This window comes from Berghia stephanieae, chromosome 13 (assembly GCF_034508935.2).
Source record: "Berghia stephanieae isolate SIO BIC M18660-M18661 chromosome 13, UCSD_Bste_1.3, whole genome shotgun sequence".
NCBI classification, from domain to species: domain Eukaryota; kingdom Metazoa; phylum Mollusca; class Gastropoda; order Nudibranchia; family Aeolidiidae; genus Berghia; species Berghia stephanieae.
The window spans coordinates 13,226,043-13,238,943 of record NC_088372.1 but is presented as its reverse complement, the minus strand read 5'-3'; the positions used below and the strand labels follow the sequence as shown (position 1 = coordinate 13,238,943).

The 12,901-nt window shown below is 37.3% G+C and overlaps 2 protein-coding genes across 3 annotated transcripts in view; both read left to right on the top strand.

Annotated features, from left to right (window-relative positions):
- The window catches only part of LOC144959074 (BBSome complex member BBS7-like), a 36,024-nt gene that overhangs the window by 16,358 nt on the left and 6,765 nt on the right, over positions 1 to 12,901 (top strand). For both annotated transcript variants that reach the window (XM_078891446.1, XM_078891447.1), the window contains exons 13-18: positions 1,483 to 1,554; positions 2,242 to 2,444; positions 8,654 to 8,854; positions 9,468 to 9,577; positions 10,927 to 11,030; positions 12,482 to 12,605. In XM_078891446.1, the coding sequence (XP_078747572.1) occupies positions 1,483 to 1,554; positions 2,242 to 2,444; positions 8,654 to 8,854; positions 9,468 to 9,577; positions 10,927 to 11,030; positions 12,482 to 12,605 (814 nt within the window). The remainder of the gene's footprint in view (positions 1 to 1,482; positions 1,555 to 2,241; positions 2,445 to 8,653; positions 8,855 to 9,467; positions 9,578 to 10,926; positions 11,031 to 12,481; positions 12,606 to 12,901) is intronic.
- Positions 4,583 to 8,566, top strand: LOC144959075 (uncharacterized). The gene is made up of 2 exons (XM_078891448.1): positions 4,583 to 4,736; positions 5,935 to 8,566. Exon 2 carries the CDS (start codon positions 5,941 to 5,943, stop codon positions 7,825 to 7,827), a length of 1,887 nt encoding a protein of 628 aa, XP_078747574.1. The 5' UTR covers positions 4,583 to 4,736; positions 5,935 to 5,940; the 3' UTR covers positions 7,828 to 8,566.

The window sequence follows — 12,901 nt, the reverse complement described above, 5'->3', positions numbered from 1 at the left end:
CAGTGGTAGAGCCTGTTTGTCCAGCAGTGATTGGGGTAGCGAGGTCTTTTGATCTGATGGGAAGTACTTTTCCTATCCAAAGGGTTGCAAGCTATTGCTACTGTCTGTTTCAAGCTAAAGAAACTGGAATAAACTCCAGCTCTATGGGCCTTATGGCTCTGTTGGATTACTTTTTCCAAGTGGTCTTAAATCACAGAAGGTATTATGGAGAAAATTCACTGTAAAGCCATGACATGTATATCAATATTTTACAAAATCCAAATCATTAATAAGACTCTTTTATAAGGTCTGATACAAAATTGGTTAATATCACTTTCTTAATTTAAACGTTTGGTGTTGCTTAGGCCCTTCCTGAGATCATTCGCTTATAGGGAGATGGATGAATGTTTAATTTTTATTCGAGAGGATATTTTGATTATCAAGTAAATCATCTCACTTTTAGGTGGTGTGGCTTAGATTCACAGATAGATTTCTCATAGGATCTTTTGTTCCGTCAATGAACAAGTCCTCCATGCTCAAGACATACTTTTGTAAGTCAGAGACATGTGTTGGATCTACAATTCTCTTTATCAGTTCCTATCCTACTCTAACCTTTGCATCAGTCTGGTACGGCTATGTGGTCTAGTGGTATGACACTCGCTTTCGGATCGGAAGGTCCTGGATTTGAGCCTCACTCGGCGCATAGTTGAGTCCTTGGAAAAGACTCTTTACTCACATTCTCTCACTGTACTCAGGTGTAAACTGAGCACCTGGCCGTTAACAGTGTTGTCTTTGTCCGAAAAATTGTCATATCGCCTAACAAGACGTCATGTCCCGTCCTACATGTTATATGTGGCTATTGAACAGGGACCCCTTGTAAAGCGCTTTGAGCACATTTAGTGGATATTGCGCTATATAAAAAAAAGCTCAAGCTCAGTATGATATAAGAATGAAAACACAAAGATTTAACATAAGAGGACAAAGACGAATACATGTAGTAGCTCCATTTTTATTTTGAAAATACCAACATGACAATTTATGGAGCAGGCACTGAGGTAAAATCAAGATCGGAAAAAGAGCTTATGAAAAACTGTGCCAGGTCAAGAAGAAAGAAAAATACAAGACAAAAAAAAAATAAAATAACCACCCTAAATAATCAGCCTTAACTAGGAATTGAACTCCAACTCTCAGGTGACCTCTGTGGTGTAGTGGTATTCAGAAGGTCTGAGATTCGACCCTATGTCGAGGCAGGTTGATTTTTGTTTATGTTTTTTTTCTTCTTCTATTTTTATTTTTGCTTTGTCGGGCATCGTTTCATACACATTTTTTCAGATCTTGAACTTACTCCAGTACCTGCTCCATGAATTGTCACTTCTATATTGAATAGAAGAGTAAATTCTACCTCACTTTTTTTTCACTTCACTCTTTTTGGGCTCCACCTAGTAACAGTTTCCTTTTTATTTAGGTGAATAATGTTCCATACTGTTTCCTCACATAAAACAGAGTGATGTGCCTTTGGACCTGTTAAGCTCCGACAATCCTGCTATTGTCAGTTTTAGTGGTGGACAGATGGAGGTGAGTTACTGATTATATAGTATGCTTACATGAATGAATTTAATAAATTTTCGTGCATATTTATATAGTTTTACCATGTTCAATGTGCCTCACAGTTCTTCATTCAGTTCCCCAGCAGGCCATCTGAAACCGAATTTTCTTCCCTTACAGTTTGATTCGTTTTCAAAGGTTCCTTTCTTTTCTAACACTCTTAGTAGCTGAAGTCGATACTACTTCCAAAGGGTGGATAAGAATATATATATGAAGATGGGCGGGCTGATAAATAAGTTCCTTTTGTTAACTTGTTTGTTTGTGATATCAAATATGTAAATCATACTTCAATAGAAAGCTTAAAATCTTATACAAACATTGGACTTTATTTCTCCACATAGTCACATTCCTGATCAACAGAGGGCTGTCAACATCAGACTAGTTCTCAGATGGCAGATAATTCAGATGACTTTTTCTGGCACCAACAGTATACATATGTATGTTGCTACCTCTGTAAATATGAATGTGAACAAGTTTGGAGCAGGCACTTGTACTTTATATGAAATGATAGTTTGTTTCCAAATGGCTTGCTTGTGGAATAAATTACTCTTTTTGAACCATATTGACCATGTTGAATCCATTCAAATATAAACTGTGAATTGATGCATATTAGTAATATATTATCATATTTAAAAAAACAATTGGTATACTTTTTAGGATGGCAACTTTCTGTTAGCCACATATCGATGTCAAGCCAATGTGTCCAGATTAGAGATCCACATCCGTACCATTGAGGGTCATTGTGGTACCCTGCAAGTCTACGTCACTCCCAGGGTACATCCCAAGATGTGCCGTCTACTACAGTTTGATATCAAACCTCTCTCTCTACACAGACGGACTCACAGTGTTGATGAAGACAGGTTAGTATATTAGATAGTGTGCGCTTGGCTAAGAACCTCACAACATTGCCATCCGGAAGTATAACGGACCAACACACAAAACTATGTGTAATCTTGAACGTTTATAGTCTGGTTAGTGAAAATTACTCATAAACATTGCTGGCAAAAAGCAATAACAAAGAACTGAGTGACGTCAACTTCGTACTATCTATAGTCTTAACTGTTACAAGATGTGTTGCTGTGATGCAGTGCTATGATCTTCAAATCACATAATGACCAAAAGTAGGTCAATAGATTCAAGCAGATGAATACTTTGATGGTATGTTCTTAGGAGAGGCATTTTGCTCACTGTTTCCTCTGTCCACACAGCCGTAATTGGGTAGCTTGAGATAATGTAGTAGTGGCGCAGTTAAGATGAATAAAACATTCTTAACTACGCCACTACCACATTATCTTATTCATCTGTAGTTTTTCATTCATCCCGTTTTGTTGATAAAGGGGAAACCCGAAATGTTCATTTGATCTGTTTTTGTAATTAAATTGAAGCTTACATTCAATTTCACTTTATTATTTATTTCTTGGAGCTTCGAGCAGCAACATTTACATTACCCAAAAGGTAGTAAGCAATTGTTAATGTCTCTTTAAATTTCGGATAACGAAATAAGAGTCCAGTTTCATGGGCCTTGTGGCACATTATATTTCTTGTTATAACTGCAATCTGCTCTTTGTATGAAAATTTATAATGTATGTTGTTTAAAAAAAGTCGTTCTTCAGAGTGATAAGGCTCCAGAGCTGCCAACCTACCGCAAAAAATGCGAATTGTACGCATTTCCCCCAAGATTGTACCCATTTTCAGTGTATGGAGTCAGTTCAGTTTTCTTTAGTTTTAATAGCATATTATTACTAGCCTATTGAGAAACCTTGGTTATATTTTTTGACCAATTATGATCTTCATGCTGTGAGGTAGAATTCTGAAAGGATTGGATTATAGTCTTGGGAACATCAGTGTTGCTGCAATTGAGCTTGTGTGGTGTGACTTTATATAAGTATACCTTCCTCTTACTTTCACAATGGTTAGTTTCCGTCGATTTCACGATTGTAGCCATTTTTATGAAATCTCCCCCATTTTGAAGTCCCATTGTACACATTCTCATCAGATGGGGTTGGCAGCTCTTAGGCTCATGTAGCTGGAGCCTTGCAAGGTGCTGTGAACACATTCAGTGGAATCCTGATAAAGCCAACACTGTCGGATAAGTAATGTGAAATAAATAGAGTTTTATATAGCGCACTATCCACTAAATGTGCTCAAAGCGCTTTACAAAGGATCCCTGACCAACAGCAACATGTAACATGTAGAACGAGACATGACGCCTGTTAGGCGATATTAAAATTTTTCAGACAGAGACAACGCTATTGACGGTTAGGTACTCATTTTACACCTGAGTACGTGAGTAAAGAGTCTTTTCCAGGGATTCAACTATGCGCAGAGCGAGGCTCAAACCTAGGACCTTCCAATCCGAAAGCGAGTGTCATACCACAAACCACATAGCCGCACTAAGGTTGACTTTATTATATATAAATAGGACACTCGTTCATGAACAGAAAATTTGAGACCAGCAAGAGGTGTTGACTTTAAGCAGAAGTTGACTTTAAGAGTGTACGCGCTGGTCGAGAGGACGGTTTTACTATGAATTCCACTAAAATTATCGAAAATGAGATTAGGGCACTTTCAGGTAATTCAACCTTTCTTTAACACACTGAAAACATTCAAAAGGCTAAATTTTTACAAAAAAGTGCTTTAAATAATTTTTTTGTGACGCAACTATCGTCTAAACGCAAAGTTTTTCCGTCATTTTCGTCAGAATCAACGTTCGATAGTCCTTAGTAACCCGCACTGAACCCCGGCTTATTTGGTATTAGCAGAAATGTCAGGGAAAGGGCATTTCCGTTCTTTCACATTCTTTCGCGTATGTGTCACAGGTCGGCGGGGAAATCGAGAAATTCCAAGCCTATTTTCCTTTCTTTGATTGGCTGAAGAGACGTCTAGGAGTTATTTTTAGTAATTACCGTCATGGAAAATTTTAGCTCACATTCCAAGACCAATCGTAACCCGGTTTTCAGTCACGTGACATAACAACGGGTACATTTCCGGAGCATTCGACTACGTTTACTTACGCTTCGATTCGAACTGATTTTTGGTCGTTTCATGACAAACTTCACTCCATTTACTTATTTGCAAAGTTTTATCATCATTTTCCAAAGAACCAAAAATTGGTAGATAATCATTTCGACGCCTGGATACCGCTTTAGCCAGTAAGTATGTCTATTTATTTATTACTAGTGAAATCAGATTGACCGGTTACAGTCTCAAAGTGTGCATTCCATTCTAAAATGTAAACATTGACGATAGTAAAAGAGAATGCTGCTCGTAAATAATTCTAAAGGCTAATTTTTGTTTTTATTTTATTTTTAATACGATTATTAAGAACCATACTGTTTTCTTTGATTTACATTAGACTAGTGAAGATCATTGAGCTTAAATAAGGAGATAACTAAACGCCGATCTATAGTAGATCTTAGACAGACAGATAGACGTCGAAAGCTAACTTAGACTTGGATTACCATTGACGTCAGTGAGTTAGAACTTAGAGATTATCTAGATTGTGCTTATTTTTTTTTATAACCATCATTCTACAAGAGTCTGTGTGTGTGTGTGTGTGTGGGGGGGGGTGCTCTCAATGCTCTGAGGTATGGTTCTCGTCTCTTGACCTAAAGGCGTTTCTTTCTTTCTGATCTATAGTTTCTGCCTTTTCACCTTTCAGTGTAGGGCCACTTTAAAGTGAAATTACTCTAGACCAAGGCATTAGCCAAGCAGGTGGTCAGCCCACTGTGACTTTTAGTTACCTTATTGTGGTAGGAATTCATTTTGCCCAGAAAGCGGCCTTTCTGCCTGCTCTTTTAATTTCTTTAATGTTTTTTTTACTTTGATCCAAAGCAATACCAGATCTGTGCTTAACTATGATTGGTAGCCAGAATTCTTATGTGTGGGTATCTTTTGTGCTTTTAAGGCAAAACTTTGGGCTGATTCCAACACTGCTTAGCAGTAGGGGGTGCAATAAAAATGTTATAATAAAATTGTTTTTTTAAAACCCCTTTATTCATCCCATAGTGGAAATTATTCTCCAGGGTCTATTCCAAGGGTAGATTGGAATAACCAAGGCGTCAACCGCAGTGCTGCGCTGCAAATTGAGCTAGGGCGAGATGGCTTGCTCAAGTCCACACAGCACAGAGGCTGGTGATCGAACTCGGTACCTTTCCGGTACGAAGCAAAGACCGTAACGCTGAGCTAAGCTAACCCCCGATTTATTTATTTTATATATATATATATATATATATATATATATATATATATATATATATATATATATATATATATATATATATATTTTTTTTTTTTTTTTTTTTTTTAAATTATTTATTATGGTATATTTATATTTATTTATTTTCACAGATTGTCATGCCTAGAGCCAAGGTTTCCACCTTCAATGCTTCCATTAGCAGCATGAAAAGGAAGTCACGGAAAGATGTTTTGAAGAAGGCAAGGGATGCGAAGAAGCAGAAATTTTTTAATGAACCAGAGCCAGCATCCACATCTTCTGTGACATCTTCGCCCCACGCAGCGACTTCACCTTTATTTCCATCATCTTTTTCTTCGCCGCAACCAACAGCTTCAGCTTCTGCTTCTTCATCATCAGCTCGTAAGTTGGATTTCTTTGCCTCTACGTCTGAGCCTTCATCTTCGTCTTCATTGGAATGTTCGACCATCGTGCAGCTGATTGTATTCCAGGATCTTGTTGATTGTCTTCTCTGCCCTTTTTGTTTCCAGTCTACGTTGGAGGTTTCACGTGATTCTTCTGTTGGTCTTGCCATTCTTCTACATTTGTCTTGTAAATCATGTTCAAAAGTTATATCGTCCTTTTATACATCTCGTAAAAAAGATAAATATTTTGAAGTTAATCGTCGTGGAGTCGCTTCATCCTTGGCTAATGGAAGTGGACAGGCTGGCTTAGCCTCATTTTGCGGCATGATGGATATGCCTGTACTACATCATAAGACCTTTCTTCGCCACCAGAAGGCCATCCACCGCCAGTTCGCCAGCTATTCGTCTCGTCTCCGTTCTGAAGCTGTTGATGTTGTTCGTCGAGCGTATCCTGAGCAGGCAGGGCAACCAATTGTTGATGTTGATGTTTCGTATGATGGTAGTTGGCACACGAGGGGACATAAATCAATGTTAGGGATAGGATGTGTGATAGAGAACAGAACAGGACTTGTAGTGGACCATGAGGTTCTTTCTAAGTATTGCCATAAGTGTGTGACAGTAGGAGACAAGCTGAAGGGGGATAGTGATAGGTATGCAGAATTCTTGAGTGGCCATAAGGAGGAGTGTGATAGGAACCATGAAGGATCATCAGGTAGTATGGAACAGGTAGCGGCTGTGAATATGTGGAGTAGATCTGTAGAGCGGAATGGACTTAGATATAGAACAATGATTAGTGACGGGGACAGCAACACCATCAAGCAGCTAAACAATTCGGGACCGTATGAGGGGATGACAATTGAGAAGAGGGAGTGTGTAAATCATGTAGCGAAGAGACTAGGAACAGCATTGCGGAAGACTGTGGACAACAAGAAGAAGGTAAAGGTAACGTTAGGAGGGAATGGAAAAGGAAAATTGACAAAGGCAAAGATCGCCAGACTTCAGAAATATTACACGCGGGCCATTAGATCAAACAGTACTGTGGACGACATGCGACGCGCAATTTGGGCTTCTTTTTATCACTGCACCTCAACCAATAAACAGCCACGCCATGAGTACTGCCCAGAAGGAATTGATTCTTGGTGCTTCTACATGAAAGCCAAGGCTAATGGTCTGCCAGCACCTGACCACGACAGACATATGACCACATTTATTCTACCGACTGTAGCAGAACACATCCATGACGTTTATGTTAGATTGACTGATGATGATTTGTTGGGGAGATGTTTATTTGGAATGACTCAGAATGTAAATGAAAGCATCCATGCTTTGATTTGGTCTAGGTGTCCAAAACATGTGTTTGTAGGGAGACAGCGTTTGGAAATTTCATGTGGGATTGGAGTAGGAGAATTCAACAAGGGAGCAAAGGCATCGCAGGATTTCATTTCGGCAATAGGACTTAGTGTGGGACGACATTTTGTGGAGCATGGGACTAAAAGGGACAATGTTAGGATAAAGAATGCAGACAGAGCAGGTGAATTTGTCTTTAAAAGGAAAAGGGAGATGAGGAGGTTAGCACAGACAAGGGAGGAAGAACGTTTACATCAACTGGAAGGCGGTGAGCAGTATGCTGCAGGCGGCTTCTGATTGCGGAGTCCCAGACGACACGTGACATTGGATGGATTACCTCAAACGGATAAGTACCATTTTTATAAATTCATAACTAATTGTATCTTTTTTCCACAGGAGAATGATTCTTGGGTTTAAAACAACACAGTTTAGGGGGTTCATGACACTATATTTTGTATAATCTACGAGAAGGTTCGTTTTTTCCCATTTTCTCAAAATGTCATTTTCTTAGGGGGTGGGATAGCAGGGAACAAGATTTCTCAAAAACTGTCTATTCAATTTCTTTTTCCTTTCACACACTTGTGTGTTTATAGTGTGGCTACATTATGTCAGAGGCTTTTGGCAATATAAGCATTATATTTTTAGATATGGGGGTCCAAAGAGGGTAAAAACTGCGAAAAAGGAAAAATTTTCACAGTTTTACGGATTGAAGACTTCCGGATGCTATAAAATCTTTACTAGGATAAGAATAGAAAAATCCCTCTGACATAATGTAGAGCAGTATTAAAGACACCTACATAGCAAGTTTCAGTGAAATTGAATAGACACTTTTTGAGAAAAGTTGTTCCCAAAATCTGAAGTTTTCGGGGCGGGGTACCCCTAAAATGCCACCTCATACACACCGATAGTGGAAATTATTCCAAAAAGTCTTTAGAAATATGCTTGGACACACATAATACTGCAGAAAAAGCATTGAAAAGATCATTTTTGATAAAACTTAATAAAATTGTCCTTATTGTGACAGTACCCCCTTAAGAGTGTAGACATTCTGCAGATTCCATTGTAATTTAGTGTACAAAAGAGGACGATTTTTTAAAAAAGGGGTGAAATGCTTTCTTTTCAGACCATGGAATGTGTTGAGGTGTACTGGTCAGTTTGGGGTGAGAGATTTCACCTCTTGGTTACAGCGATGTCTACCTGAGATGTCTGGTAGGATGGAGGTACAAGACAATGACGATGGTGGTAGTGCTGGTATCGGTAGAGATGTCTGGAAGTTAATGTTTGAGTCTGTGGTGTTTGGGACTCAAATGGATTGTCTAATCAAGTAAATTTTTACTTTTCCTTCAGTAACAGTAATCGGTTCATTGTTTTATCCTCCCCTTTGCTCCCCTTCTCATGCTACCTCAAGCCTACGATATCATTTCTTTTCTTACTCCTTTTCCATTTTGTAAAACATTTTTGTTATCATTAGTTCTACCATTGTCATCATCATCATCATCATCATCATCATCATCATCATCATCATCATCATCATCATCATCATCATCATCATCATCATTTTCCTGTCCTCCTCCTGCTCTGCTTTCCTCCTCTTCTCCTTCCTCCTCCTCTTCTCCTTCCTTCCTTTTCTTCTCCTTCCTTCCTTCTCCTTTTCCACCTTCTCATATACATCTTCTCTTCTTCTTCTTCTTCTTCTTCTTCTTCTTCTTCTTCTTCTCTTCTTCTTCTTCTTCTTCTTCTTCTTCTTCTTCTTCTTCTTCTTCTTCTTCTTCTTCTTCTTCTTCTTCTTCTTCTTCTTCTTCTTCTTCTTCTTCTTCTTCACAACATCCTGATCTTTACATTTGTGCAACTGTGATATTTATTGGGTAACCATCAGAGTCAAGTATATGCACAAACACCTTTTACTAAAGAAATGTTTCCACCTTGATAAATTTCAGGAAAGGTGAAGTAATACTTCGGTCTGATAACATCTCAACGGTAGCGATTTTGAAGGAGGTCATTTCACGAGAGGCCACAAAAGCCAAGCTGAAACTCGATATAAATTCTGGTGAGAGTTGTGAATGAAAGTTATTGTATTCAAGTATCGTAACTTGTATCGTCCATCTGATGTAGTATCGTTTACAACTAGCGTCTGTTCTAGTTACTACCTTGTTGAGAGTCATTCTGTATCCAACCGTCATCCTGTACACATGTATCTTATGTCATGTTGTTTAATAAATGTTCTTTACTTTAACAATTTGGTTTGTTGATTCTTGGAATAAAACGTCTTATTAATTAATGATCTAAGAACACAACAGTGAGATGATGATTTTAAAATAGATTACAAGCATAGTTCCCAGTTCAATGAATGGATGCCGGGTATAAATCTACAACATTGTTCACTTACCACAACATTTTTTTTCAAACTCCATTCGATTATTTTGAAAACGCATGCATATCCATATTAATGTGATGGTAATGGAGACAGACAACAATTAGAATTTCGTGAAATTGACAAAACAAATTTGATTCACTTCAACACCTGATTAAACTTATAATATACAGATACCATCTTCATTTTAATTGTAAATGTCATGCAAAAATTAGTGATGATTGGCTCAGTAGCAAATGAGTTACTGTGCTACAAAGAATCTGATTTATGAAATATATACACAGATTTCATCCCTATCATTGATTTTTTTTTTTTTTTCTTTAAGTGGTAAGCTTCGTTTACGACTGTCAGAATCACATGGTGGGTGTGAAGCAGATCTTGTACCACCCAGCTATGAGGTGATGATCATATAGCTGAGACACGCTCTTCCCATTTCGTCTTGTCATTTATATTATTTGTGGCTTTGTGGTCTAAAGTTTTAGATATAAAACTAAAAATCCAGGACCGAATCACAGTTCATTGTTTCCCTTTTCAATGTGAATTAGCTCACTCAACTGTAACACAGACTATATCCGTAGTTTACCCGGGGTTACTTTTACCCCATGCCTATTTATTACATTTTTATGAGACAAATTATAGGCTAATTTAAAAAAAAAGTTTTTTTTGCATGTTAATGATAGTTGAATAAAACTATCTAAGGACATGCTCATTTTTAATACATTTTTCCAATTTTGAAAAGTAGCAAAAATATCTAGGATTGAGTGCGTTAAGGAGAAGGAAGAAGAAGAAGAGTATAAGTATTTTGAATCCACTTTGGCAGGGATACTGTGCTAGTATCTAGATGATCTGCAAACCAGGTAGTATCAGTCTCAGACAAAATATGAAATCTTAAATCTTACAAAAGAATACGATTTGCTCTAACTGCATGAACATTTTCAGATTTTATGAATATTATGCATAATACAAAATCTGTAGTGTTGACATGTTTGTGTTTTTTTTTTTTTCTGTTATTGTATTTTAACCAGACGTGAACGAGTCATCCATCCCTCACATCCTGTCTCTGATACATCCCAGGCTGGAATCTCTCCTCATGTTATCCAAGAAGGTCCAAATTTTATCAGCTCTCAAGGTATTAAAAAAAAATTATGTTCTTTTTTAAATTAGCATTGCACTCATGTACTCTAATGAAACATTTCTTTATTTTTCATGGTGGCAAGAAGACATCTAATTTCAAATATTGACCAATTAAAAAGACCATCAACTTGTCAGAAATCTGAAACTTGTTACATCATTGAACTATCAGGTTTGATATCAATCAATATTTGAAGCAAAAGTTTTCTGGCCGAAAGTGTTATGAGAAGGGTTCGTCAGCATAGGTGCTTTATTCTACTTTTGTTATTATTCTATCAAGTGCTTGAAAATTTAATTTATCATGCAATTATGATATTTATGGGGAAAACTAAGGTAGGAAAAAAGCATCAGTGATGACCAATTTCCCACTTGGGTTTTACAGACATCTAAGCTGTCGCTGATTTATTTCCTTTTGAAAACAGCTTGAATAACTTACTCGATTTGGAAGAATCAATCCTGATTCCGATGACAACACTGATGGGTTATTGGTTGGGTTATTGGTTTGTAGACAGATAGGTAAAATAAATGAAGTTTTGCTCATTAATGAATAAGATTTCCTGGATATGCTTTTAATAGTGTAAGGATATGCTTTTAATAGTGTAAGAGTCACCCTCTTTTTGCTTTTATTTTTCAAGTTGTTACATCAACAACAAAAATTTCCTTCAGGTTAGGGCCAGCTGGTTGGTGCAATACTCCTACCGGCGAGAGCCTATGACATAGATCATATGATAATAAAAAAATAAATTATGCTTTACACCGCGGCACCATTAGATACCTTTGCCTAGGCATTCCTTGAAGGAATAAAGAAAATCCATCAAACAAGATGTCTGATGTCATCAGGAATCACCCAAGTTGTCCAAAGTGAATTAATAAGGGAGTTAATAATCTTGGCCGTGGAAAAAAAAGGAAAGTGCCTGAAGTGTGGACCTTCCTTGTCACAGTGCAATGACACCCACTTGGGCACTGGAATCAAAGGCCAAGTACAGACTTTTCGTGCATTGTATTACAAAACAATTTGATTGAAATAGGCTCGTAGGATCCTTATTTGAACAAGTCCCCTTTGTCCTACTTTTTCTTTGGTGCTTTTAACCTCAGATCTGCAGTCTTTCTCCTATCATCTTCTTCTTCTTTTTTTTTTTTACGGGTTCTGAAAGCGTTGCAGGCCCCATTAAACCCCTAAAGACAAAAAAAAAAAACAAAAAAAATTAAAAATTTAAAAAACAACAAAACCACCTTAAAATTCCTCCAAGTCTTTCTGGATTCAATGTGAAGTATCGATGAGGTTTTCTTTTGGATAAAGATGTTTCATGTATGTATTTCATTTTATTATGGAACTGAAATACTCATTTTAATTCATTAGTTTTTATATGATACAGCGACCACATTGTCCTCCATACGCTACTACTACCACTATGATACAGAAGGATTTCTTTTTTCATTTATCACCAGGAATTAGAGCTGAGCGAGACGGACTTAAGTTTCATTTGTGATGAGTATAAAGAAATCTTGACTCATGGAGACGAACTGGAGGAACAGTTGAAGAAACAGCCCTATCACTTAGAGAGGACGTATGGTAAAATATTTTATCTTGTGCCCTTTGATTAGACACAATGTCTGTCATTCCAAAAGTGAAATGAATAAATATGTAATTATTTTTTAAGCATGAAGGTCATTACAAGCCTCATGAATACAGTTTTTAGCCAGAGGTGAAAAAGGAAAATTATCCATGTAATGAATGCATCTTTTGCGGATACAAATATCTGTCTCAGACCTACCAGCTCTGCAAATTTTATTGGTTAATGATTGTTTGTTTTTTTTTGAGCTCAAGTTTAGCCAGATTTGGGATTTTTCTTCTTCTCCAGACTCAGA

Coding starts and splice junctions, on each gene's coding strand:
- LOC144959075 (XM_078891448.1), top strand. CDS start 5,941: ATGCCTAGAGCCAAGGTTTCCACCTTCAATGCTTCCATTAGCAGCATG.